Genomic DNA, 26,029 nt, shown 5'->3' on the forward strand with positions numbered 1-26,029 from the left:
GCCCTTGGCACTACAGGGACACAGGAAGATGATCTGGGAGTGTGAAGCCCAGCAGTCTAAAAACCATCCCTCAGCAGGGCCCTGAGGCCCCCAGCACCTGGAGCCAAGGGTCCAAGATGCGAACTCAGAAAAGCTTCAAGCCCCTCAGAACTCCAGCCAGGAACATGAACCTGATGGTACACTTGTACCAGGACCCAGGGATGTGAGTGAGTCCAGGGGAGAAAACATGCCCTCTGACCCCCGATGACTGGGAACTGCTCACTGCTGCACCCTACCAGCTCACTGGCTGCCTCCTGGGGAGGGGTCAGCAGACATCTGAGGAAGGAATACGAGAGGCAGGCAGTGCCTCCCAACCATTCCATTGGTTCCTGGGGGTTCTCCCTTCTCACCCTGCAGTCTGCTCCCACCAGAGATCCCCTGGCCCACAGGCACTGCTTCCAGCCTTCCTCCTCTTCAGCACCAGGAGCTGTCCCATCCCGTCCACCTCACCTGATCCAGAGTCAACCCCCGATACCCCTGCAGGCTCCATCTCTGACTACAACATGGAGTTTTTAAATACTAAATAAATACATAAATACATGAAAAGTGAATTAAGCCTGTTTTTTAAAATTAAAAAAAAATAAAAGAGACTAGGGAGACAGAACTAAATGCAGACTGGTTCCTGGAACCACAAAAGGACATTAGTGCAAAAACTGGTAAAATCCAAATAAGGTCTTCAGTTTGGTTTACAATATTGTGCCAATGTTGATGTCTTAGTTTTGATATTTATACCACGGTTATGCAAGACGATAACTTAGAGGAAACTGGGCAAAGGGTTAGGGAATTTCTGTACTATTTTTGCATCTTCTCTGTAAATCTAAAATTGTTCTTTTTTGTTGTTTTTTTCTGTAAATCCAAAATTATTTCAAAATAAAAAGTTTTTTTTAATCTATAAAATTATACCATCCTCAGACAACTAACAGACATTGTGGCAAGAATGAAACAAGAACAAGATATTATTCTTAAAAAGGTCCGGCCAGGCTCAGTGGCTCACGCCCGTAATCCCAGCACTTTGGGAGGCCAAGGCAGGCAGATCACAAGGACAGGAGATCAAGACCATCCTGGCTAACATGGTGAAACATCATCTCTACTAAAAACACAAAAAATTAGCTGGGCGTGGTGGCAGGCACCTGTAGTCCCAGCTATTTGGGAGGCTGAGGCAGGAAAATGGCATGAACCCAGGAGGCGGAGTTTGCAGTGAGCCAAGATCATGCCACTGCACTCCAGCCTGGGCGACAGAGCGAGACTCCGTCTAAAAACAAACAAATAAATAAATAAAAAAAAAGGTCAAAAAGACATCCTGGGAATTTAAAATGCAATGGTTAAATGTAAAATATGATGAGAAGATTGGAAGATCAAATGGAGAAATCTCACAGAAAGACACAGAGATGGAATAGTGGAGAGAAAAGAAAAATAAAAAAGAACAGGGCCTGAGTTAAGGTTTCTAGAAAGAACAGAGAAATGAGAAGGGAGGAAACAGTCAAAGAAACCATTCAAGAAAATGTCCCAGAACTGAGGGACACAAGTAGTTTGAAAGTGTGCACTGAGCGGTAAGAAATGAAAAACTGCGCAAAGGCAGATCAGTGTGGAATTTCTGAACACGGGAAAAAGGGAGAAAATTTACAAGTTTCTGATAAAAACCAGGTCATGTACAATGGATCGGGAATCTGAATGACTGGAGACCTCTCCATAGCAACTTAAGAAGCTGGAAGTAATGGAGTGCTGCCTTAGAAAATCTGGGGCAAATGGTTTCCACCCTGGACTTCCAACCCACCTGAAATCTCTATTGAGCGTGGGGGAGAAGGAAGGCTTTCTGAGACATGACAGTCTCCAAAGTCTGGCTCCCCTGTACCTGTCCTCAGGAAGCCAACTGAAAATGTTCTCAGCTGGGCGTGGTGGCTCACACCTGTAATCTCAACACTTTGGGAGGCAGAGGCAGGTAGGTGGATCACTTGAGGTCAGGAGTTTAAGGCTAGCCTGGTCAACGTGGTGAAACCTCATCTCTACTAAAAATACAAAAATGAGCTGGGCGTGGCGGCGCACATCTGTAATTCCAGTTACTCAGGAGTCTGAGGCAGGAGTATCACTTGAATCTGGGAGGCGGAGGTTGCGGTGAGCCGAGATCACGCCACTGTACTCCAGCCTGGGGAGTCTCAAAAAAAAAAAAAAAAGAAAGAAAGAAAAAAGAAAAGAAAGAAAATGTTCTCTACCAAAATGAGGGAGAAGTCTAAGGAAGAGGAAGCTACGGGATCCATGAAAGAGGGGACTCCAACCCCAAGAGGGGGAAAGGAAATCCCAGGGACACATCAGTGCCGCAGGCTGGGAGAGCAATCTTCCCTGGAGCAAGGTGGGAGGCTCTGGGCAGGACTCTCTTGGAAGGTGAATTTAATTTAACAGAAGCCCAGGTGTATGAGAGCCAGGTCAGATAAAGTGGTGGGGAGTTGGGGGCAGAGTGAGTAAAGGTTCCCAGAAGACTAAGCAAATAAACTAACAATAGCCGGGCACAGTGGCCCACATATGTAATCCCAGCACTTTGGGAGGCCGAGGCAGGGGAGGTGGATCACTTGAAGTCAGGAGTTTGAGGCCAGCCTGGCCAACATGGCGAAACCTCATCTCTACTAAAAATACAAAAACTAGGCAGATGTGGTGGTGCGTGCCTGTAATCCCAGCTACGGGGAGGCGGAGGCAGGAGAATCGCTTGAACCAGGGAGGTGGAGGCTGCAGTGAGCTGAGACGGTGCCACTGCACTCCAGCCTGGGTGACAGAGCAAGACTGTCTCAAAATAATAATAATAATAATAATAATAATAAAACTAACAAAATTGAGACAGTTTTTACCTGTAGGAAACAACTAAAAAATTGTACCCAAAAGTGTTCCACAAGGCGCAGTTCTGAATAGCATTTGCCAGGCCAGGGCAATGTCAACAGTGAGCCTCACCATATCATGTTATGCACGAAAGGGCAAGGGATGGGCTGGGGGAGGGGCGCAAAGCCCTCCTCTCCCGCAGCAGGATGCCCACGGATAATGCCTAAAACGAAACAATCAAGAAGTAGCGACATAAGTATGTCATTTAGAGATATGGAGCTCAGAGATTAGAAAGTGACAGCCTCTGGGGAGTTGGAAATGGAGAGGACGGGGCTGCTGTGCTCCTAACACAACTCGCCTGGTAAAACTATGACTTTACACCAGGCGCCTGTGTAACACTGATTTGAAAACCCTAAATTTAAAAATCCATCTAGAAATATAAGAAAAAGAAAAAAAAAAGAGAGAGGGAGGCTGGGAGGGGAAGAATAGAAGGATAGAGAGAGAAGAATGTAGGCAGAGGAGTCAGGGACAGGAGACTAACTGCTTTGACTCCAGCCTCTGGCCTCAGGACAGTGGCCGTCAAAGGGCAGCAGGCGACATCACTACTTCTGTTTACTCTCATTGCAATGAAGACAGTTCAAGGTTTCAAATTCCCTGATCAACTGAGTACACAGACCAGGCTACTTAGACTGAAACACTGAATTGGCATTGGTGATCCCTGGTCAGGGGTCCTACCCCAACACTCCCAAAAGTTGGCAGTAATCACAAAGCAACTTGAGGCACAGCAGCCACAGGGGTCTGAGAGATAATGCCATCCATCCTAGGGGACAGTGGGGGACAGTGCCAGGTGGTAAGGAGGAAGCTCCAAATTTCTTTCTTTTTCTTTTTTTTTTTGGGACAAGGTCTCATTCTGTCACTCAGGCTGGCGTGCAAAGGCACGATCACAGGTCAATGCAGCCTCGACCTCCCAGGCTCAAGCAATCCTTCCACTTCAGCCTCCCAAGTGGCTGGGACCACAAGTGTACTCCACCACGCCCAGCTGATTTTTGTATGTTTTGTAGAGATAGGTGCTGCCATGTTGTCCAGGCTGGTCTCCCCCAGAGTCTATGCAGCCACGGAAGCACAGTCTTTGAACACACCTCTGTTTAAAGCTGTGCCATTTCACCCTGATCCACAGACAGCCCTGCCTAGGAAGGGACAGGAGTTAGAGGAGGGCTGTCTGAAAAATGGGGCTGAGTGGGCTGTAAATGTCTTTGCCACCTCTCACACCCTCCCTGGAATCCCCAACTCTTTGTGTAACTTTCAGGAAATGCACTAACCAGCAAGCCCTCAACTCAGTGGCCTCCTTGTGTCCCAGCAGGAGAATGAGGGCCGGGCGTTGAGAGAACCCCTGAATACCAGGGAGGAAGGACCCTCGTGTGAGCCTGCACTGCAGGCCTCATGCCAAGGGCAAGCTCAGCTGAGAGGAGTCCAACACAGTTTGGAAGAAGCCCAGCGCACCTGGCTCCTCAGAAGAGGAGATGCTGAATCCAGACCCCCTGGGTGGGCTCGGTTGCCTCTGCAGATCATGCAGAGGGAGTATGGGAGCTCCTCAAAAGGCAGGACGGCAGGCCAGGTGAGTACCCTGGGAGAACTCCCTCCATCACCCAGGCCTTGACCAGGCCCAGGCCATGGCTCATTGAGACTGAAGGCCCCCCAGCAACCCAAGAACCTGTTGGCACCCCAGGATGTGGGGTTGCCCCAAATATTCACCTTTCTACATCCCACGTTCACTGAGTACTCACTTCAGAAGTGACCCAAGATTATTGGGGCACTCCAGGATCTGTGGAGGAGGCAGGTCAACTAGCTCAGGAGTAGACATGACCTTCTCTAGTTTGCCAAGAGTTTCTAAGGCTGTAAGTGAGTGCGCACAATCCTGGAGGGCCCCAGTGCCCAGTCGCTGCTGAAAGTCATGCAGGTGGGAGACGCAGACCTTCCTGGGCAACACAGGGGCATGTGTCCTACCCCAGGAGCTGGTCTGAGTGGGAAGCAAAGCCTCAATCCGGTGGCCCTGTTCAATGAGGGAACCTATCCAGCCTCCTGGGAACCCCTGTCTGCTGTGGGGGTGAAGCCATAGCTCACATAAAATCTGTGGTCTGAGGGGGAGATGGTACGCCAGCTTCAGGGGTCCTAGTCTAAGAGGAGAGGCGGCCAGACCCTTCTTGATGCAGAGGATGAGTTTTCAGGGCCTAGTCTCTTGCTTTCCCCCTAGAAGGCTCCAGACCTGCTCCCTCGTTTCCCCTGAGTGGCTCCTCTACCACTTAGCAACGGAGACAATTTACATAATGCATCGAGTGTGAGAGCAATAATGGCTGGGGAAGCAGGGTGCCCGTTAGTGGCTCCTTGGAGGGAAAATACCTGCTCCCACACCACTGCCTCCTCCTCTAGCAAACTGGGCTGTGAGGCTGCAGGAAAGCAGGTGCCTTTAAGTGCTTGGCTGCTGCCAAGAAGGGCCCAGAAAAGATGTGCCAGCCCTGGGACTGGGGCTGGAGCAACCTCAGGACAGAGATGCACACGGGAGGAAATTTCCAAAGCACCTGTTCCACCCAGCTGTACTCCTGGAGTCCATACCCCTGCTGGGCCTAGGCCCTGCATCCTGATCCTTTCCGGAGAAGGAGGCCACTCCAGCAGGCAGGACGCTGTAGTCGGGAGGCTGGGAGCCAGGCTGCAGCTGCCCAGGAGGTGGCCACGTTCGATCACAAAGGCAGCGATGGAAGGGGTAGAATACATACAAATTACTGGCACGGTAATTGCTTTTTATATAAATGTTCTTTTCAAAAGTTTTCCCCGGTGTGAAAGTCCCTCTTTAAAAGGAAAAATTCACTGTACACCAATTTATCCCACACCAGTAGATGGAGCATAATGAAGGCTCCTCTGTCAGCACCTGATCAAGAGGCAAGTGGTGCCACTTGACCCAGCTTCTGGGTCTCCCTGCATGATGATGTGGTGCAGTGGCAGGGCCAGGGGTCTTTGAGGGGCAGCAGGCCTGCCTGCCAGGAGTCAGCATCAAACCCAGACTCTAAGACTCAGGTACAAGTTCAACAGATCCTATCAGTGTCCCAGGAGCTGTGCTCAAATGATGAACATGAAACAGGGGCAGCTGCAATCACAGCAATTCATGCTGATGGGGAGATGCATGGGGCTATGGGAGCTGGGGAGCATGGGGGACCCTCACTTTCTAGGGTCAGGTGAAGGGAGGTGTTAAGAAGGCTTCTGGGGGATGAGGCCTCCCTGGCCTGCCTGCAAGGCATGCAGAAGAAACTGGATTGTGACAAGCATCTAGGGGTTGTAAGTGGGAGTGGCTTGTCTTATACTGTAGAAAGCTCCCTGGTGGACATTAGCTCTCCTCTAAGCCCAAAGGAACCAAGACAGGTCCCTCTGCCTTTGGAAGGTAACTCTTCAGTGGATCAAAGTGTACTGGAGAATCATCTGACCATGCCTGCAAACTCTGGAGGATGCCCCACTTCCCCAGGAGGCCCCGGACCTGGAAACGAGGCTCTGGCTCCTTGCTCCTTACCAGCCACAGCTCTCTCATCTGTGAAATGGGGACAAGGTCTTAGGTGGCCTCACCATCAGCCTCTGTGGGCACTGGATTAGGGATGAGAACTGCCCTGCACAAGGCCTGTGATCTCCACAGTAGGCATGTTTGGTCCAGCCCCATCCCAGGGTGCACCCCCAACCACCTGGCAGCCTGCCCCCATGTAGGGCTGCTGAGCAGTGTCAGGCAGAGTGAGTGGGGGGATGCTCACCATGCATGTGGGAAGTGTGTGTGTGTGTGTGCGCGCGTGTATGTGTGTGTGCTCCTCCCCCACAACTGAGATTTCTCAGCTTTGCTAATTAATCAGCTAAGCAGTTCTCGCCTGCTCGGGTGACAGCTCTTCACACTTGCCTCCTTACAGTCCCACCCTACCCTAATGTGTGTCTGCTCATACTTCCACAGGCAGCACTCAGAACCGCGCATTTGTGCACACACACGCACATGCTCACCTTCTATGACCACTCCCATCTATGGACACACAAACGCTCACATGTTACTTACAGCACTGACACACACAGGTTCACTTGTTCTCTTCTCCATGTGCAGGCATGTGTGCTCACATTCCCCATGCAGCACCACGCATCTCTCATGCACCATGATCAGCCCATGTTCCATCTCACATGAGCCTCAGCAGGTCAGAAACTGTGTCTACAGTGGATCACAGGACCAAGAATCGCCAGGACTAGCTGCCTTCCCAGTCTGACCGCCTGCGTTCAGGTGGACTCCCGGAGAGCCTGGGCATCACTCTGCCTTCTGGCCATGGTCTCTGTACCCCATATGATGGGAACACTGGATTGGGGCTGCCAGAGATTCCTGGCAACTCCCATCTTCTGTCTGTACCTGAAAGATGCAAAAGCTGAAGGCAGCAGCGAGTATCAGACACCACTGGCCTCAGCATTGATCTGGAGGGATTCCTGGAGGAGGGGAGCTGTGGGCTGGGTTTAAAGCTGGGGAGAGGCCTGTAAAGGGGTGAGGGGAGTGAGGAGAGTGGCAAGTGGACTTGAAGAAGCTGAGCAGTCTAGTGAGAGTGAAGGGGAGGACACCCAAAGGCGTGAGAAAGGCTCCTTGCTACCCCGGCCTGGCGCCACACACCTGGGCCAAGCCTTCAAGTCACTCTAGGAATGGCCAGCCTCCCTGGCTCCAGACCAGTATCTGGGTAGCCAGCACATTCTCACATCCAGCTCCTCTCCACTGCTGCTGGGCCCTCCATACCCTTATAAAGGGTAATCCAGGGATCATCTATGTGGGGCTGAGTCCTGGCAGATGCCCCATGCCTGCCACATCTCCTAGGGCATCTGGCATCAAGGCTCAGTCAACCCTGATGCACTAATCTCAGTTTCTCCATGGGGGTGGATGGTTCCCAAGGCCGAATGGGACAGAATCAGAGCCCGGATCTGTCCCTTTTCAGTCCTCAGAGGCCTACTGCTTTGCTTCTGCATCTACTGAATAGTTACTAGCTGGGCACCTCATCTGTGTCAGCCTTGTGGACACCTATGGACATGTGTACCCTGCAGGCATGTGTCCACACCTGCCCACCTGTGTGTGTGCAGAGCCTGCCTCTCCATCCAGACAGCACACCCTTGCATACTGAGATCAGGTCCTCAAGCTCCGATGGTCAGTCACTTGGTTCCCTGCTTCAGGAGAACCCAAAGACAGACAAGGAGGGGGTCTGCTCAGGAGCCAACCCTTGCTTCAGTCTCCCCCCACCTCCAAGGAGCAGGCCAGCTTCTGTTCAGAACTGTCGGGTCCCAAGGAGACAGATATAAGAAAGAGAAAAGGTTTATGGCTCCGTAACTTTCTCCAAACATAAAATCTCCGCTTACAAGGTGAGGGCAGCCACACTCAAGAGAAGGTGGAGGGAGGTCATGCTGAGCCTCCATCTCCTGTCTGGTTGTGGGGAATGCTCCTCCTGCCGCCCCTGGGGCTGGCTGTGGTTTGTCAGAACCAATTACTTCTCTGCCTCCGCCAAGTGCTTGGGGCTTCACGAATCTGAGGCAAGTGTCCCCGTGGCTGCCACTGATCCAGCAATGGAAGGGAGTGAAGGATGGGGGAGGAATGCAGATTGGGTCAACTGTCCCTGGGGGGGCCGAGCATGAAACCTATTCAGCCCTCTGTCCCCAACCCCCATCTCCCACCCTCGAACATGCAGACCAGCCTCCGGCTCTGGACATGGCAGCCCTATCCCTTTTCAGAGACGGATGCAGAGTCCAGTTGGGGTGACAGCAGACCCTGTCTACTCTTCAACAAGATGCAAGGGCTGGCCGCGCGATGGCTCACGCCTATAATCCCAGCACTTTGGAAGGCCGAGGTGGGTGGATCACGAGGTCAGGAAACTGAGACCATCCTGGCAGCACAGTGGAACCCCATCTCTACTAAAAATACAAAAAATTAGCCAGGCATGGTGGCGGGCGCCTGTAGTCCCAGCTACTCAGGAGGCTGAGGCAGGAGAATGGCGTGAACCCAGGAGCAGAGCTTGCAGTGAGCCGAGATCGCGTCACTGCACTCCAGCCTGGATGACAGAACGAGACTCCATCTCAAAAAAAAAAAAAAAAAAGATAGATGCAAGGGCTGAGTTCGAGCTGACCCTCTGCTGTCCCGCTATAAGGCCAGCCTCCCTAGGGACCTCTGAAGAGAACCAGCAAGTTCATCAGAATACTGTGTGTGTGTGTGTGCGCATGCGTGTGTATATATGTGTGTGTGTGTGTGTGTGTGCGCGCGCATGCGTGTGTATGTGTGTGTGTGTGTGTGTGTGTGCAGGGCTTTAGAAAAGTTTCACAGACAAACTTTGCTGATCCCCAAGATGGAAGGATTGAGCAGCCCTCACTTCAGAGAAGGGCCCTGCAGCAAAGCCAAGGGTTAGCGACTAAAATCTTCCAGGCAGAGCAGTGCTGTCTGCCTAGGGAGGTTCTGCTCATGGCCACTGAGATTGTCTCCTCCTTAAACTGAGGGACAGAGAACCCAGACAGAGAAACTTCCAGAGATCCTGAGAGATTCCATCCTCAAGAACCCCCAATCCTCATCTCTGGCCTCAGCCACTCTATTTTCTTATCCACTAACTTCCCCATTCCCAACGCCAACATCTAGGCACAGGTCAGAGTTGGGTGGCTTTGTATGACCCCCTACTCCATTCCATCCCCTTCTCTCTCTTTTTCTTTTTTTAAATTTTTTTTTTTTGAGACAGAATCTTACTCTGCTGCCCAGGGTTGGAGTACAGTGGAGTGATCTCAGCTCACTGCAACCTCCTCCCAGGTTCAAGCAATTTTCCTGTCTCAGCATCCCAAGTATCTGGGATTACAAGCACACACCACCATGCCTAGCTAGTTTTTCTATGTTTAGTAGAGATGCGGTTTTGCTATGTTGGCCAGGCTGGTCTGGAACTCCTGGCCTCAAGTCACCTGCCCGTCTCAGCCTCCCAAAGTGCTGGGATTACAGGCATGAGCCACCACACCCAGCTGTCCATCCCCTTCTTTAAGCCCATGGGGCCTGAGAAACAAGGTGTCAACTTGTTGACTGATTGTAGAAACTGACTCACAGTTTTCCAGGGTATAGGGGCCCTTCCTTTTGCCTCCACTCATCTCCTCCCCAACAGCGTCTCTGCAGCTAGCTCCCTGGATTTCCAGCCAAAGAAATCACCTACCCTTCCCTGGTCCACAGGCCCTGTTTTTTCAAGCTCTGCCCCAGCTTGGTGGCCTTTGTGCCTCTCTTAGGGAGATGTCCCTAAAAGGTGTCATGATCAGCAGAGATGAGGGGACCAGTTTCTAACCCCTGGGCTGAACCAAGCAGAAAGGACACCTTGAGCACGTGAACTTTTCTAAACTGTGATCAACCTCTGGAAGGGCAGGAAATTGACAGTGGTTGTGGGGGTGGGGGTGGGACAAAGGCACCCCACACTTATGCAGGGCTGTCTGCAGCCATTCCTTGCTCCTGCTCCCCTGAGATCTTCAGGTACCCCGTGAGACAGTACTTCTTGGATCCCCATTTCCCAGGTGAGGGAACCAAGGCTCAGAGGGGCAGGACAACATGTCTCAGGTCCCACAGTGGCTGCCCTTCCTGTCTGCTTCATCCTTTCACCACCTCCCACCATCCAGCTGCTGCCCCTGGCACAGGCCCTAGGTTCAAATCCAAATCCAGCTTGGCCTCAGCTGTGGGACCACAGGCAAGTTCTACCTTCAGAAGGTACAGCTTTTCCTGCCACTTCTTTCCCACTCCAAGCTGTTCCCATCCCCTGGGAACTGATCTTGGAAGTGCCCTCTGTGACCTGTTGGCACAAGCTGGAAGCTGAAGGCCCCTCTCCATGACTGCACCACCAGCTGATCCGACCCAGAGATGCTGCCCCCACAGACCTGCCCCTCTGCACCCATGGCCTCCACAGAAACCTGGGGGGCAACTCCCTGCTGAGGCTGCTCAGAATCCCAGAAGCCTCAGAGCAGGGTTCCCTGCCCCAGCCCTGCCCTGCCAGGACTGTAGGAGCCAGGGGCCCACATGCAGCCAGGCCTCTCTGGGGCCTTCCAGTCACTGCATCTCCACCTTCTCTAGGCTGTTCTGACACAATACCCTCATTCCAGGGGGCAGGAAGAAAGGAAGCCTGGCAGGGAACAAGGGACTGAGAAGGGGACCCATACCTGGCCCAGCCTCAGCAGCCCTGGGGGAGCCACTGGGGTGGGGGAGGCTCCAGGTGGCTGGTGCCACAGAAGGGGTGGCCAATATGACCCAGGGTCCCTGGGGCAGGCATCCCAGGACAGTTCCCCTGCCCACACAGCCCCTCTCTGATGAGGGTATGTGGAAGGATAGGGGAGACCTAAGCCAGTCAGCTGGCCCAGGCCAGATGCCTGCCATGGATGAAATGGTTTTAGAAAAGCTTCTCAAAAATGGAATTTTCTCCTGCCAGCAACAACAGAGCGTGTGTGTATATGGGGGGAGGAGGCAGCGGGGAGGTCAGGATGGCAACAGCCACTTCCCATCCAATCCTGTGTCTCCCCACACAGTGCTCAGGAGAGAACATTCCCAGACTTTACAGTGTGCGGGGAAGGGGGGTACCAGAAGAGGCTGCCCCCAGGTCAGGGCCTGGGAAAGAAAGAGGTAGAGAGCAGGCTGGGTTGGGGGGACACAGAGGGGGTCTAGGCAGGGCTTTGGTCAGGTTCCTGTGTATCTGCCTCTCTCTACCCAATTACGCTCGAGCAGCGGCCTCACCACGTCTCACCCTCCCTCCCAGGAGCCCCCCCTTTAGCCCCACGCATCCCCACTGGGTGCCAAGCAAGAGGACCATATGGAGGGAATAATAAGACAATTAACTTTCCATTAAAGAATAATATATGTGCGTTTTTAGGGAGGCAAGTGACAACAATCCCTATCCAGCGGCATATTTCACACCCGCGCTTCCCCATCGCCCCCCACCCTGATGCGCCCCACATCCCCATCATCTACAGCAGGAGACGAGGGCGCCGCTGGGCCTCACCAGGAGGTGGCTGGGTAGAGGGGTGGAGGCTGCGTGATGAGCAAATGCAGAGCCCAGAGATGCTGGCTCCGAGGCTGCAGGAGCCCTGCAGAGGGGCTGTGCCGTGCTGGCCACCCCTCACCTGACTCTCGGTGCGTCAGTGCGACAGCCTGTGCCATTGGGGGACCTGGCCAAGTAGCTGCATGCCTGTCTCCAGGGGGCACATGTTAACCACAGTGCTCTGGTGAAAGGACCTTCTGTGGGGTCTAGGGGGAACAGCTTCTTGTGCTCCTCCTGCCTGGCCCTCTGGGCGCCCCTCCCCACCAGCTTCCTTCTTCCTCTTCTGCTCCAGCCCCTCTAAGGTTCTGAGGTTCCCTGGCACTTGTGGGCACTGCTAACCCCACTTGGGATGCCCAGATGCCCAGAGGGCACCCGCCCAGGGTGTACCCTCCCTAGATGGGAACAGAGTGCAGCCTCAGTCAGCACCCCCAGAATCAGTGTGTGAGTGTGCATGTGTTTCAGAAGTTGGTGGTGCCAGCGGAGGAGGAGGATGGAAGGGGACAGGGGGAGGCCTGCCTCAAAGGCACCTGCAGAGGGACCCTGTCCCACCCACCTGAGCCCCTCGGGAAAGGGGCCCTAGACATGGCCAGATTTTGGTCCATGCCGGGAGCCAGCTCCAGATGTGGTACTCCACAAATATTAATTACACATTCCTGGGAAGTGCTGAGCAGACGGGGCACAGAGATGGCGGGGGCAGACAAGATGGAGTAGCTGGAGTAAGGCTGTGCTGCTGTCACTGGTTGGAAAATGCCATTCCTGGCCACCCACAAGAAGTGGAGACACACAGACACCATTGACCTGAATCACCATGACTGTCCAGAGAAGCACAGAAGTGGGGAGGGGAACAAAAGACTCAGGTTGGGGATTTCCAAGTCCTGGGGTCCCATTCTCTATGAATGCACGCTCAGCAGTCCGGGGGAGTGGTGGCCCCAGGTAGCTCCTCTGCTAGACAGCTCCCCTGCCACCACTCAGGACTGGCCTGTCAAGGATCCACTATGAGATTGGCTGGTGGAGACAGCAGCCAGGGTGTCGGTTTCCCCATTTGTATGATAGGATCACAGGAATAACTAGCAGCATATAGCTGGGGTTAGGCCATCATGGGGTTGAGGCAGGCAGGACATGGGTCACGCTGTACACCATTCCTGCCCTGACTGGCAGGCAAGCTATGAGTGGTTGATGAGGACTGGGAAAGGCTTCCATGGGTCCAGAATTGGCTTGAGTCTTCCCAAAGGGTAGCCTGTGGCCTCCAAACATGGCTGTCCTGGGTTCCTGCTCCTAGCCCAGCCCTGGCCAGGCAGCTCTAGCCTCAGCCCTAACCCCAGGCAGAGAAGCTTCTCTCCTTCTGCAGAGATCCTCCAAGGAAAGTGTCTCTCTGAGGTCAGGAATGCATCCCGGGCTGGCATGCCTCAGGAGCCAACTGATTCTTCATCATGTCTGACTATAATCTCTCCTGCTTTGCTTTCCCACCAGGTTCCCAGCATTGCTCCCCCTGGACCCTAGATACCTAGCCAGAAGAGGGTAGGTTCCTGGCTGTACCTATCAGAGTGACCTGGGCTTCAGAGAGGGGAGACCTGTCCCAGCTCCACATCCTCCCCACCCCCATTCCCCATGCACCCCCAGGCAACTGATGAATTATTCATCCTGATCAACCTCATTATGTAAATGAGCTCAGAGCCCATGCATATGCTCTCTGTTCTCCCCGCAGGATGGGACAATATGGTGCTGAAGGGGGAGAGTGGAAAAGAGGCTCCAGAGACCTTGCTCGGGCCCTAGGGGCTCTGCAGGGGGAGATCACAGTAGGGTCTATACTTTCACGGCCTATTCAGGGCAAGAGTGGGCCACAGGCTGGGGCAGTTGGGCTGGGGAACCCAAGAGGATGCGACTCAGGGTGTCTGGCCAAGCGTGGGGGTGGGGACAACACGTGAGCACCAGGCCACAAGGAGAGCTCCAGCTATGCCCTAGCTGTGATGTTAGATGAGGAAATGAGATGGGGTCTTCACAGGGAGTGCCCACCATGCCACAGAAGTATGCCACAGTTTCAACCTGCAAATGGGCCAGTCTGTACCCAGCCATGCCTCCATGGGGTTTATGGTGAGGTCAGGAGAAGGAAAGTGCCAAGGCAAGGAAAACATTCCCAAACGCTACTGTCTGCAGTTTCTGCACTCTGGCAGCTGCCAGCCCTCGTGGCCCCAAGCTACTGGGGGTGGGTCAGCCTCTAGGATGGGGGCACGCAGGCTGGGCAGCCTTTGAGGGGAAGAAGGCCAAGGGGCCCGGATGCCAGATCACCCCAGCTGTTTGGGGGCAACTCAGAATCAGCTCAAGGAGGGCTGAGGAGGAGCAGCCCCAGTGGCGGCCGAGGCTGTCAGCTTGGCACAGCTGGTGCCAGGGTCTGCAGCAGTATCACAGCTGGGTCAGGGCTTTGCTCCAAGCATCCTCCTGACCTATCAGGGCCAGGCATGGGCTGGGCACACGGACTGTCTTCGTGTGCATTTGGAGAGCAATGGTGGCTCAGTCGGGGTCAGGGGTGAGTTGTGGAGCGCTAGGGAGCCAACCGGTTGGCTCCTCCTGCTCCCACAGGGTTGCCCTCTTCCTCTAGAACTCTATGCCTCAACCCCCAACTCCCACACCCACCTCACCAGAGTGCCCTGTGCCAAGAAACAGCCCCAGAGCTGTCGGAAGTAAGAGGCTGAAGAAGCAGACAAGGAAAACTAGAGCAGGACAGAGAGCCACTGGAGAGCTGGCAGCCATCGGCAGGCAGAGGCACTCCACCAGAGTGCCAGGAGGAGCTGGGGACGCTAGGTCAGCACTTCTCTGCCTGCCTGCCTGCCATGCTGAGCATGGCCCCGCTCTGGCCCAGCTCCCTATTGCCCCAGGCTCATCTTGTCCGCCCTACCACGAAGGGAAGTGGAGCCAGAGCCGGAGCTGCACTTTGGAACAGGAGTCAGGAGCACTGGGTCCATGCCCCAGCTCTGCTACAAGCCAGCAGCATGACCACCTTGGTGACTGCTGGGCGGGAGAGGGTCGGGGAGACATGCTCACTGATGAAAGTGTCTGGAATCTCTCAAGTCCTATCAGAAAGGAAGGGAAATGATCCTGGGAGTGAAAATGATCAATGAGGGAAACTCAAATTTGATTTCCAAAAAAGGGGCGTATCTGTATCACCCTGTCCATTGCTGTTTTCACCACTTCATCCTCCAGTCAGACTTCCCAGCCGTGTCACAGGTCAAGAATGAGGATCAGAGAGGATCCAGCGCTCACCCAGGGGCACATGATGGTATGCTGAGCTGGGATTCCATCTCTGGTTCTCACAATCCAGCAAGGTCACTGGTCCAGACAGACCTTAGGCATGACATATGAACATTATTTTCTCATTGCCAGATATTCAGAGCCTGAGTTGCCCGTAAGTATAAAATAAACAACAACCTCAAGCTAAAGGTTTGAGTCATGAAGGATTATTGACTAGAGGAGTACAGTTAACTCCTGATGTGGTGTATAGTTTATGTCCCGATATGAAACTTGGAAAGGTGCTAGATGCACACATCAGGGAGCTATCATCCCTTCATTAGCCCACACAGCTATCCTTGGCAGTGGCTACTTGGAGCCTGGTTAGTGCTGGGTGCTATTCCTGAGCCTAAATTGACTCCTGTTCCGGAACAGCTTTTCCTACAGCACTTTCTCTGGAAAGCTCTGCCGGCCTCCAAGTGTGGCTGAGTCATTGAGAGTTCACAGGAAGAGAGTGTGATGGAGGCTGCTGAGATCCAAGTCCAGCAACCAGGAAAGGGGTGTTTAGTGTTGCTGGGTCACTGGCAGGGAGGACACAGACCTCCAGACCTGGACTCTCCCTCCCCATGGCATTGCCACATCCTTAGCCACCCCTGACCAGCCCCAGCCTGGGCCAGAGGTCCTACGTTCACACCCAATGTCAACACACTGGCTGCCACCCCCACTTCCTGGGCACCAGCTATAAGCTAAGTGTGAGGAAGGGATTGAGGACAAGCCCCATGGTCCCCACTGCACCGAGGTTACATCTGCTGACCTTGGCCCTGACCAGCAGGGACAACAGGAATACAGTGGATATATAATCCCCAAACCCTGGACCTGGACTCCTGACTGGACCAGCAACAGTAGGTCAGCTTACTCTGCTGTTCCCAGGCAACTCTCAGTGGGAGACCCCCATTTAATCCCCTGCTCAGTTCTGGTCAGTACCTCCTGGCCCAAGCCCCTGACAACAAGATCCTCAAAGACCACACGTACCCTGGGAGTCGCAGCTCCATCACTCCATGAGCTTGGCCCTCCCAGCCTCTGCATCTCCACATAGAGAGCAATGGCTCAGGAGCCTGGGGCCTGACAGCAGCACATTTTGCAGCTTCTGGGGGTGACGGATGGCCTGCTCTTCACATCACTATTTCAAACATTAACATAATCTCCCAGGATGGATGTGGTGGCTGGTGCCTAATCAATCACCCCTCCCGCACCTTGATCCCTCATCCCGCCAGGCATGGGATTTCCACTGTCTCCTGCTACAGCGCCTCAAGCACTGCTTTCAGGCTGGTGCGGACCAGCCATCCCATTGTTTCCTGGATTCCTTCAGCTCCTGTTCACCCCTGTATCCACTGACCACTCCTGGGCCTGGGCTCCCACACTAGGTGTGCCTCAGACACAGACCTCTCCCTCCTGAAAGCCCAAAAAGCTCCAAATCCCTTTCAGCAACAGGGTCATCATCCAAGCCAGGTGGTGGCTCTGATCATTGCCTCAGGAAGAGCAGGCCAGGCCCCAGAGGAGCGCTGCCCATCCAGTCATGTCCCCACCTGCCCCCATGGACCCATCAGGTCTCACCACACCAGGACCTCCATTAAACCAAATCTTTCTCACTCCTTATTTCGGAAGCTTTCCCCCTTCCCTTGGAAGAGGGTCCCTGAAGAGACAGCAAATGGCACCAGGCTCACCTCACGGAGCTGCTGGACACCTCCAAAAATCCGCATCACGCCGTCGACCTCCTGCTCCAGACGCCGGGCCCAGTGCTGCATCCTGCGTGCAGAGAGAGGACAGAGGTGTCAGGAGGGCCCGCCCAGAGCTGGCACAGCCCCGCCCCAGCCACCCGGGGGCACCAGGGGCAGCCATCCACTCACACCCCAATTTTCACTAGAGGAGGACCCACAGCAAGGAGCCAGCAAGTGCCTGCGATTCCCCTTTGAAGTCCAGACCCAGTGGCCCAGGTGCTCCTCATGCACTGTGGGGCGGCAGGGAGGAGAGAGGACTGCATTGTGGATGTGCTGAAGGAGCTCAGCAGCTCGGAGAAGCCTGCAGTGAGGCTACTTTTCATTGTGAAGAGCCAGCCCTTGATGTAGCTGCTCTGAACATGGGGACTTCTGGACACCACAGAGGAGGGGGACATGACAGAGCCTCAGGGAGTGAGGTCTGCTGGATCTTGGAGCCTCCTGTTTCCAAGGCCAGGTGGGGCCTAGGGAAGGGGAGGGAACACTGCTGTCACCAAGTCATTGTGTAACTGGGCAGGTCCCTGCCCCTGAAGGTCTCACCTGAGCAGCGGACGTGGAGAGTTCCAGATTGGGCAGCCCTTGCCTACCCAACACCCTGATAGACAGACGCTTACCCGAGGCTCATTGCCGATGTCCAGCAGGAACCACCCACTCATGAGTCCACTGCAGACCATCCTGCCCCACAATCCACCTGAGCCACATCCTGAGCAGGTCTCCCTCACACTGGTACCACCCTGGGATTGTTTTAACCCATTTGCATCTCAGCTTCCTTCTCCGGAACACGGGGATAATTTGGGGCCACCTCTCAGGGTTTTATAAAAACACATGAGAATAGGTAAGTCAAGGGTGCTTGCTGCACAGGGATCTTTGTGAGTGGACAGGATGGACAGTTGGTCACATGGCCCTCTATTCTCAGACCCACAGCCTGGAAGAGGGAAGGAGTCTGGGGCAAGGCCTCGCCTGGGTTCAGATGTGTGACCTACACCCTTAAGCAGAGCCAGATCAGGCCAGCAAAACCACACTAGACCTTGCCAGCGGCCAGCCAGAGAGAACCACACAGACCCATGCCCTCATGCATCTGAAAAGGTATCTCAACTTCCCCATCCCACTTGACACACTCCCATTTTACAGACCAAGGCCTTTCCAGGAAAGGCGCACAAAAAAATTACCATGAAGATTTAAATAAGCCATGGGTCAAACACAGCCCACAGGGTACAGTAGGGGCAGGGTGATGTCAGCTCCCCAGCCTCTGGAGGTACCCTGGGAGCCATGGGGTCCAGAAGATTGCATCTGGCTCCAACTCCCTGGGCCTGCTGCCTCCTCCAGTGCTGTTCTGGCTCCATGGGTCAGAGGAGCCCAAGCCCCTACCTGGCCTCCTGCCCCGCCTCCCCCACTCAAGCCTGTGACTAGGGGGCTGGGCCCATGCCACTGTATGTGCCTGGGTCGGTTGGCATGGGAACTCAGAGCAGGAGGCAGGCAGATCACTAATTGCAATTTGCCAAGCTGAATGTCAGGACCATGATGGAAAAAAAAATCAACATCAAAAGAAAGAGGTATTAGCTTCGGCTTGTTGCTGGCTGAGCCACAGCCAGATTCCCTCCTCCGCTCCCCACCACAGGGGAGAATCTAACCCTGAATGCGGGAGGAGGCCAGGCTGCAGGCTGAGCTAAGAAGGGCAAGCAGGCCTCAGCTGCCAGCCTGGCGAGGGCAAAGGGCAGCAGAAAATTGACAGCCTGCGTGATCCCTGGCACCTGTCCACCAGGCACTCATCTCTTGGGCCTGGCTATAGGTGGACAACATAGCGGATAGCTCCTTCGTGCTTCTGCGATGGAGCCCTGGGGTTAACGTTGGGATGAGCTATCACAGTCAGCCAGGCAGGGGGCAGACAAATGGGCAGAGTGAGGATCTGATCCCCGAAGGGAACCATTAGCTCTGCCCTGGCCCTGACCCTGACCTCAGCCACTCACTGGTGTAGAGGACAAAATGCCAGTCAATCCTTCCTGGGACTTATATGTGCATGGGCATCCACTACATATAAGGTGCAGTGCCAGCATATCACCTACTTTCTTGCTTCAGTCCTCGTAAAGAAGCAAACATTATCATCCCACCTTACAGATAAGGAAACTGAGGCATAGAGGGTTCAACTGAACTGCCCAAGGTCACCTATCCAGGAATTAGTGAACACAGGACTTGCCCCAGAAGTGTGCTGGAGTCACAAGAGCTGACTCACAAAAGCTGATTCTGTGCACCTCTTCCCAACTCTGCATTCGGTACCGTCACCTGGGGAGCTTGAAATAGGTCATGGTGGGAATATTTGCACCACGGGAATTGGCAAATGCTAGAAACCATGTTTTTCCCCCTGGAGAGCAAATTGTAAACATTTACCAGCACATTACTGGTTCCACCCCAGGCTGTTGACTCTTCTAGTATGTCTATAGGTCTCTGCTTCTAGGATTTCACAGTTAAGTAAAAGAAAATTAATTGGGAGAAGAGACATGGATGCCAAGTTTTATTTTGCTCAGACAACACATTATTATAATCATCGTCATTTCATCTAAAAAGGCTATTTCAACACTAAAATAATTTTTAGAAGAGCCAAGTCTCAGGATAAAGTCCAATCCTTCCCCAAGACATACACGCTCGTTCTCCCTCCCTCCTTGTCTCTCTGTCTTACAAGCACAGTCTCCTCACTCCCACCCTGAGGCTGAGTAGCTCTAGGCTCTGCTATGGGCTGCAGGAACTGGCCTGCTATGACACAGCAGGCCACACACACCTCCTCCCAAGGTCTAGGGGTGGCTCCGGCCCTTTGCCTGGCATCCTGGACCTGCTGGGCAGACCCCAGGCCTAGCACATTGCCCATCAGCACAGTGCCAGGGAAAACAAGTTACTCTGATTATTCACTTAAATCAAACTCAATTAGGAGGCAATATGCGTGTCTCAGTGTTAAAAAGAAAATAATTCATTCCATTGTCACAGAGATGCAACTTTGTGGGTTCTAGGATTTGGCCAGTGTCCCAGTGCCAGCTCCAAGGGTGACACAGAGGCACTGAGGGGGCCAGGAGTTGACTATGTACCTGCACTGTTCCTGCCTTGTGGCGGAGAAGCCACCCACCAAGCCAGGTCCAACCCTGGCCAGGCAATCGTACTCACTCCAGCAGAAGGGAGAGGGCCTTGGAAAGACAAGGGATACATGGGAATCCCTGCCCCCACTGGGTCAAAGGTAAGCTGATCAAATCCTGCCCAACTTCCCTCTGCTTGGAATCAAGTACCTGGCTCAGCCAATGCCTCCCTGACCAGACAATGTTGCCCACAGGCCACATACCCAACAGGGAGGTAGACCTGCTGGCTCCCCACATCTTTGTAATTTTCCATGCTCTTCATAGAGATGACACTGCTTATCCCTAAGTGCTTCTAAGTGCCAAACTAACAAGACAGTGAGGGGAGAGTGGCCAGGAGGAGACGCAGGCATCTAGGGGCTGCAGTGGCTTAACGACTGGTGTGGGCACAAGAGACTAGGGACCAAGTCACGTCCTCTAATGTGCCCGACCCTAGGGAGATGAACACATTGTGGCTCCATTTCCCAGACAAGAAAATTGAAGCCCCTGGCAAGGATGGGTACAGGGTCACACACTTAAGAGAGAAGCAGACCTGTCCTGACTCCATCTGTTCCATGACCCCATCTTTCCAGGACATTGTAGCCTTTGGGAAGCCTCAGGGGAAAGGCACTTCTGCCGCTGTGTGACCTGGAAGAGTTCTGTCCCTCAGAACCTCAGCTTTTCCATTGGTAAACAGGGGTAATAACGACTGGCTGAATAGTTTTTAACGGGCAAATCCACAGGTTTTTACTGGGCAGTCCCCTGAGGGTTAGCAGCTCCTGCAATACAGCCCCTCCCCTAAGATCTAAGGACTCACTGAGGGCTCAGGACGCCTACGAAAGCTTGTGTGGGGGGTGGGGAGGCTTGTGGGGAAGGGGCGCTGCAGAAGAGTCCCGGCAGGCTGAGGCAGCTCTGCAGGTAAGAAGATGCCACCCTGTGTTGCAGGATGCCAGGCCTTGCTTTCCAGGGCATGGTTCAGAACCAAGAGGTGTTGGGGAGGGAGAGGGGATATCACTATCAGGCAAGGGAGTGACATCATCTGTGCGTGGGGTGAAGAGCTGCAGCTGAGGACCCCTTTAGCAGACAGAATCATTGAGACCCCAGCTAGAAGGCTGGGGAGGCCCCATGTCAAACTGCAGCGCATTCAGGTGGGGGCCTCCAGCTTAGGGGCAGCTGCAAATGCTCAGGGGAGGGGGTGGGTAAAGAGGAAGGGGGAGGAACCAGGAGGGGAGGAATGGGAAGGAAGGGGAGGAGGGGAGGAAGGGGAGGAAGAGGAGGAAGAGGAGGAAGGGGAGGAAGGGGAGGAAGGGGAGGAAGGGGAAGAAAGGGGAGAAAGGGGAGAAAGGGGGAGGAAGGGGGAGGAAGGGGAGGAGGGGATGGGGAAATGGGAGAAGAGTCCGTGTGCAGATGCAGCAGCACAGATTAAACTGTTGCCAGTTGTTAATTTTATATGTGAAGTTGTTGATCAGAATGTGATTTAATTGTACAGTATAATCCAGGCTTTTGGAATAAATTATGCAGAAAACTCATCTATAATTAAACAAATCAAAAAACCAGAGACAGGTGACACAGCAGGTTCACCCTCAGAGGGCACGGGTGGGTGTGGGCAGCTGGACCCAGCAGAGGGGCAAGAAAGGATGGGGCAGGGGCTCTGTTCAAGAGCAGACAGGGGCAGGCCTGGGAAGGGCCAAGGCCTGGTAGGGAGCCAGGGGCTCTGAACGCCGGAGCGCTGCCTCTGTGGGCCTTCTCACCACTCACATGGAGGCATTTTTTGTCTTCAAAGCCCTGCTGCCTCTCCCAGATGGCCTGTCTGGATAAACCCTGTTCCACTGGGCACCTACAATCAGTCTGCAGCCTTCCCTTCAGCTTGGCAGTTCAGCCACTGCGCTGGGTGAGGGAGTGAGGGGTGGATACTAGGGGTGGGCAGCAGGGGAAGCAGGAGGGCTGGATGACAGGACAGGATGAGGCTGGGGCAGGTGAGGAGTGTGAGAGAGCAGGGACAGCGAAGGCCACTGCTGCCAAGTGCACGGTGAAGCAAACTTGGCAATGGCGGGGTCCCAGGTCTCTTGCTTCTCTCATGATAGGCTGGCCAATTATTCTCCCAGCTCTGGGGAAGGCAACAATTTAAAATAAAGTGCAGGCCAGCTTTATTTGGTGGCTCACCCCTGTAACCCCAGCACTTTGGGAGGCCGAGGTGGGCGGTTTGCTTGAGCCCAGGAATTCGAGACCAGGCTGGGCAACACGGTGAAACCCCGTCTCTACAAAAAATACAAAAATTATCTGGGTGTGGTATCATACACCTGTAGTCCCAGCTACCCGGGAGGCTGAGGTTGGAGGATCGCTGAGCCTGGGAGGTCAAGGCTGCAGTGAGCCGAGGTCATGCCACTGTACTCTAGCGTGGGTGACAGAGCGAGACTGTCTCAAAAAAATAAAAATAAAAATAAAAACTATAAAATATAAAGTGCTATTTAATTATTCTGGTTATTTCCACTGGCCTGCTACCTCCCACCTCAGCACCTTTGCAGTCTTCTGAAGGGGAAAGACAGACAGGGTGGGGAGGCAAGCAGGCCACTCCCCCATCCCAGCCTGGAGAAGACTGCTTCCCCCAGCAGTCACTCCAAGCTCCGAAAGCAGCTGAAGCAGGGCTTGGAACAAGACTGGTTCCTCCCCTAGGCCCTCACCCTGCTGCAAACAGCAGGAAGCTCAAGGCTGCACTCCAAGATGGCGGCATCTCCTGGGCCACCTTCCCTGGGGAGTCCTCTCTGACCGCTCCGGTGGATGTCCCTCTGTACCTAGTGCCTGAGTGTACTGAGTGCCTAGATCTAGCCCTGGCTTTTGCAAGACCTTGAACTAGACTTTTCCTATTAGGTTTCCATTTCCACATTTGGAAAATGGAGATAAAGTTCATCATTCCTTTCACCTCCAAGGACCAAAGAGGAGGTAAGTGGAAACCACAGCCCCACATGTGGGATGCTAGCAGTGATGGCTGCCGCACACACTCATGGCACACAGGCCCATCCAGAAGGCGGGACTGCTCTCACCACAGTCCAGCCTCCCTCCTCAAGCCTGCAGCTCCCTAAGTGTGGGATGGTTGTGCCTCCTCCTTAGACTGTGGCCTCCAGGTGGGCTGCAGCCCCCACTGCACTGCCCCTAGAGACCCAATGCAGCAGAGACCTGGTGGGGTGCCTTGTCCAAGGAGCCCTGGGGAAGGGCAGGGCCTCCTGTGACCAGATCTTCCTTCCTGCTTGTCCATGCAAGAGAGAAGACTCTCAGGTTTTGGCAGCTTTAGGGGCTCAAAGCCCAGGGCAGGACCTCCCAAAGATGACAGGGCTGGTAGACGGCAACAGTCTAGCCGAGGTCACTCACTCCCCAGAGGCCACCTGGGCCACGAGATTACAGTGCCTTCAGGTGTGGGAGCAAATCATCACTGGCCTCACACTACAAAGACCACGGAGGGGACACTGAGGCCAGAGTGACAGGGAAGCATGCTTGCTCAGCTGATTCATGGTAGAGTAAGGCTCCCCAGCTAGCCCCCCACCACTTCACAAGCTGGCAAACCGAGGCACAGAACTCAAAGGGGCTGGCCCATCTTCAACCTATTTCTGATTCAGTTGAAGGGACCCTAGAATGAGCAGCATGATGCCTCCAGGAGCACCATCCCCATCTCACCCACTCATCCCATGCACATAGGAGCCAAGGCAGCCCAGTTAGCACAGGGACCTTGGAGATCCTGAGGACCTGGGAAGGGGCAGGTGTTGCCAAAGCATGAATGGGTCCAAAGCCATCTCCCTTGACCACACGTGCCTTGGGACCCTGCCCAGATAATTCCTGGTCCTTCATGAGGTTATTAATTAAAGGGCTATCCCTTCCCTTTCTTTACCAAGAAAGAGCTTTTCCTTCTAATTGGTGCTCTGCTGGGAGGCAGCAGTCTGTGCCTTCCCCTCAGACTAACGGTAAGCCATCCTCCGGCATTAATTAGGGCACCAGGTCCAGCCCAATATTTACTCATAGCAGCCTGCTGGGTTGCGGGGAGTGGAGGGAAGCAGCACAGCCTGGAGCCAGGTAGCAGCACTACCCAGGAATGGGAGACCCCAGGCGGCCCACTTGGCTCTGCTTCTTGGCTTCTGCGGGTCTCAGTTTCCCTCTCTAACCAAGGAGGGGTAGCCTGAGGCCTCCATGGACCATTTAGGGATCCATATCTCAAGGGATCTGATGGGAGCCCTCCCTGCCTGAGGCCTGAGCCAGTGGTGACAGGCCAGGGATCTCACTGCACTGCCTTAATTCACCTGCAGAGCAGCCAGATCACTACCCACAACCCTCAGAGGGAAACTGAGGCACAGAGCAATTGAGTGATGTGCTCCAGGTCACAGAGGTCACAAGCACCTGTCAGGCTGCACATACCTCAACTCAGAACATCAGTCTTCAACGCCCAGCTGCGGGTGTGGCTAAGGGGCCTCTCGAACTGAAAGTGTCCAAAACAAGATCCTGAGAGTCCCTTGGGACCGTCTCCACCTCTTCTCCCCACTCCCTGCCTCTGCTGATGGCAGCTCCCTTGGTTCAGATCAAAGACTTGGGGTGACCTAGAACCCACTTTCTCTCACACCCACATCCAATCTATCAGCAAGTGCTACAGGTTCCACCTTCGCAATGTGCCCGAATCCACCCACTGCCGACTGCCTCCCTGGCCGGGCACTCTTGAGGGTTCCTGCACCTCTGCAGCTGCCAGCTCACTCACCAGCCTCCACCTTCTGCCTGGCACCTGCCTCCCCAGTCTGTTCCCTTCTACACATGGCTGGAGTGCCCTGATGTCATGTCCCTCCTCTGTCAACTCCGTCGCACTAGGGGAAAGCCCAAGTCCACCCAGTGGCCGCACCCCTAGTAGCCTCCCTGACCTCACCCCTTGGTGTGGCCTGAACACGCCCCTACAGTCCCTGCACAGGCTTCAGCACATGCTGTTCCCTCTGCCTGAAACAGTCTCTCCTCGGAAGTCCAAGGGCCTCTCACTTCCTTCCGGTCTCCATACATACGTCACCTGCTCCGTGAAGACCTCCTTGCCCCTCCATTTGAAATTGCACCCCACCAGCAGCAACTGATCTCCATGTCCCCTCCTGGGGTGATTCTTTTGGCAAGTATTTCATCAGACATCCTCCCTCTTGCTTACTGTTAGCCTCTGCCTTGGGCTGTGAGCCCTGAGCCAGGAGGTTCCTGCTCTCCAGCCTGGAAGAACAGGCCATTTGCTGAGTGAATATACCTCCCCAGAGTCCTGCTGACCTCCCAGCCCTCCTGCCCAGCTTGCGTGTGGCCGGCCACTGAGTAGGCAGGCGGGGTGGGCAGGAGGAGCCTGCGGAGAGGTTGGCAGTGTGGTGGCTGCCCCAGGGCTGGCCCAGGAGGCCCTCCCTTCCCCTGGCTCCTTTCCATATGAATTATTAAGGCTCATTTATGAAGGGCCTGCCCAGGCCTGTGGCTTCCGTGCATAATTCATGGCTCTCCCTGAAGGCCCTGGCACTGGAGCAGCCACTTCTTCCAGGAAGCAAGAAGAAAGTGCTGAGGAAGAGTGACCCAGACCTGGGCTATCCTCTCTATCTCTGCCACCCTGTCCCTAAACACCAGCCACCCAGCACCTGCACCTTCCCCCACCCCCACCCCATGGAGCTCTCTCCTGCACACTTGGGTTCTGGTTCCCGGGACCAGAGTCCATGGGCTCTGCGCAGGCTCACCTGCTCCCCTGTGTGTGGCTCGGTTTCCCATCTGTGGACTGACAAAACTGAGCCACCCTAGTGGTTTTCAAACTGCTCCAGCAGCAAGATCATTCACCTTTTATTTTTCTAACAAAAAACTATGTGGAGCCCTAATATGTAACTGGTAAGGTAGTTATAAATATAAATGTATTTTAGAAGGTAGCGCTGTAAAACATGACTCCATATTGAGTAAATAACCATTACAAACGTTGAGGCTGTTCTCAAGTATCTGGATTCAGGGCCCATAGGGACCTCAGTAGCTCCCACCACCCAGCACTCAGTTT

The 26,029-nt window shown here is 54.1% G+C and overlaps 1 protein-coding gene across 10 annotated transcripts in view; it reads right to left on the reverse strand.

The window, feature by feature from the left end:
* The window catches only part of CACNA2D2 (calcium voltage-gated channel auxiliary subunit alpha2delta 2), a 140,233-nt gene that overhangs the window by 96,619 nt on the left and 17,585 nt on the right, over positions 1–26,029 (reverse strand). For all 10 annotated transcript variants that reach the window (XM_015445947.3, XM_015445948.3, XM_045386206.2 and 7 more), the window contains exon 2: positions 16,862–16,943. In XM_015445947.3, the coding sequence (XP_015301433.3) occupies positions 16,862–16,943 (82 nt within the window). The remainder of the gene's footprint in view (positions 1–16,861; positions 16,944–26,029) is intronic.

This window comes from Macaca fascicularis, chromosome 2 (genome assembly GCF_037993035.2).
Source record: "Macaca fascicularis isolate 582-1 chromosome 2, T2T-MFA8v1.1".
NCBI classification, from domain to species: Eukaryota; Metazoa; Chordata; class Mammalia; order Primates; family Cercopithecidae; genus Macaca; species Macaca fascicularis.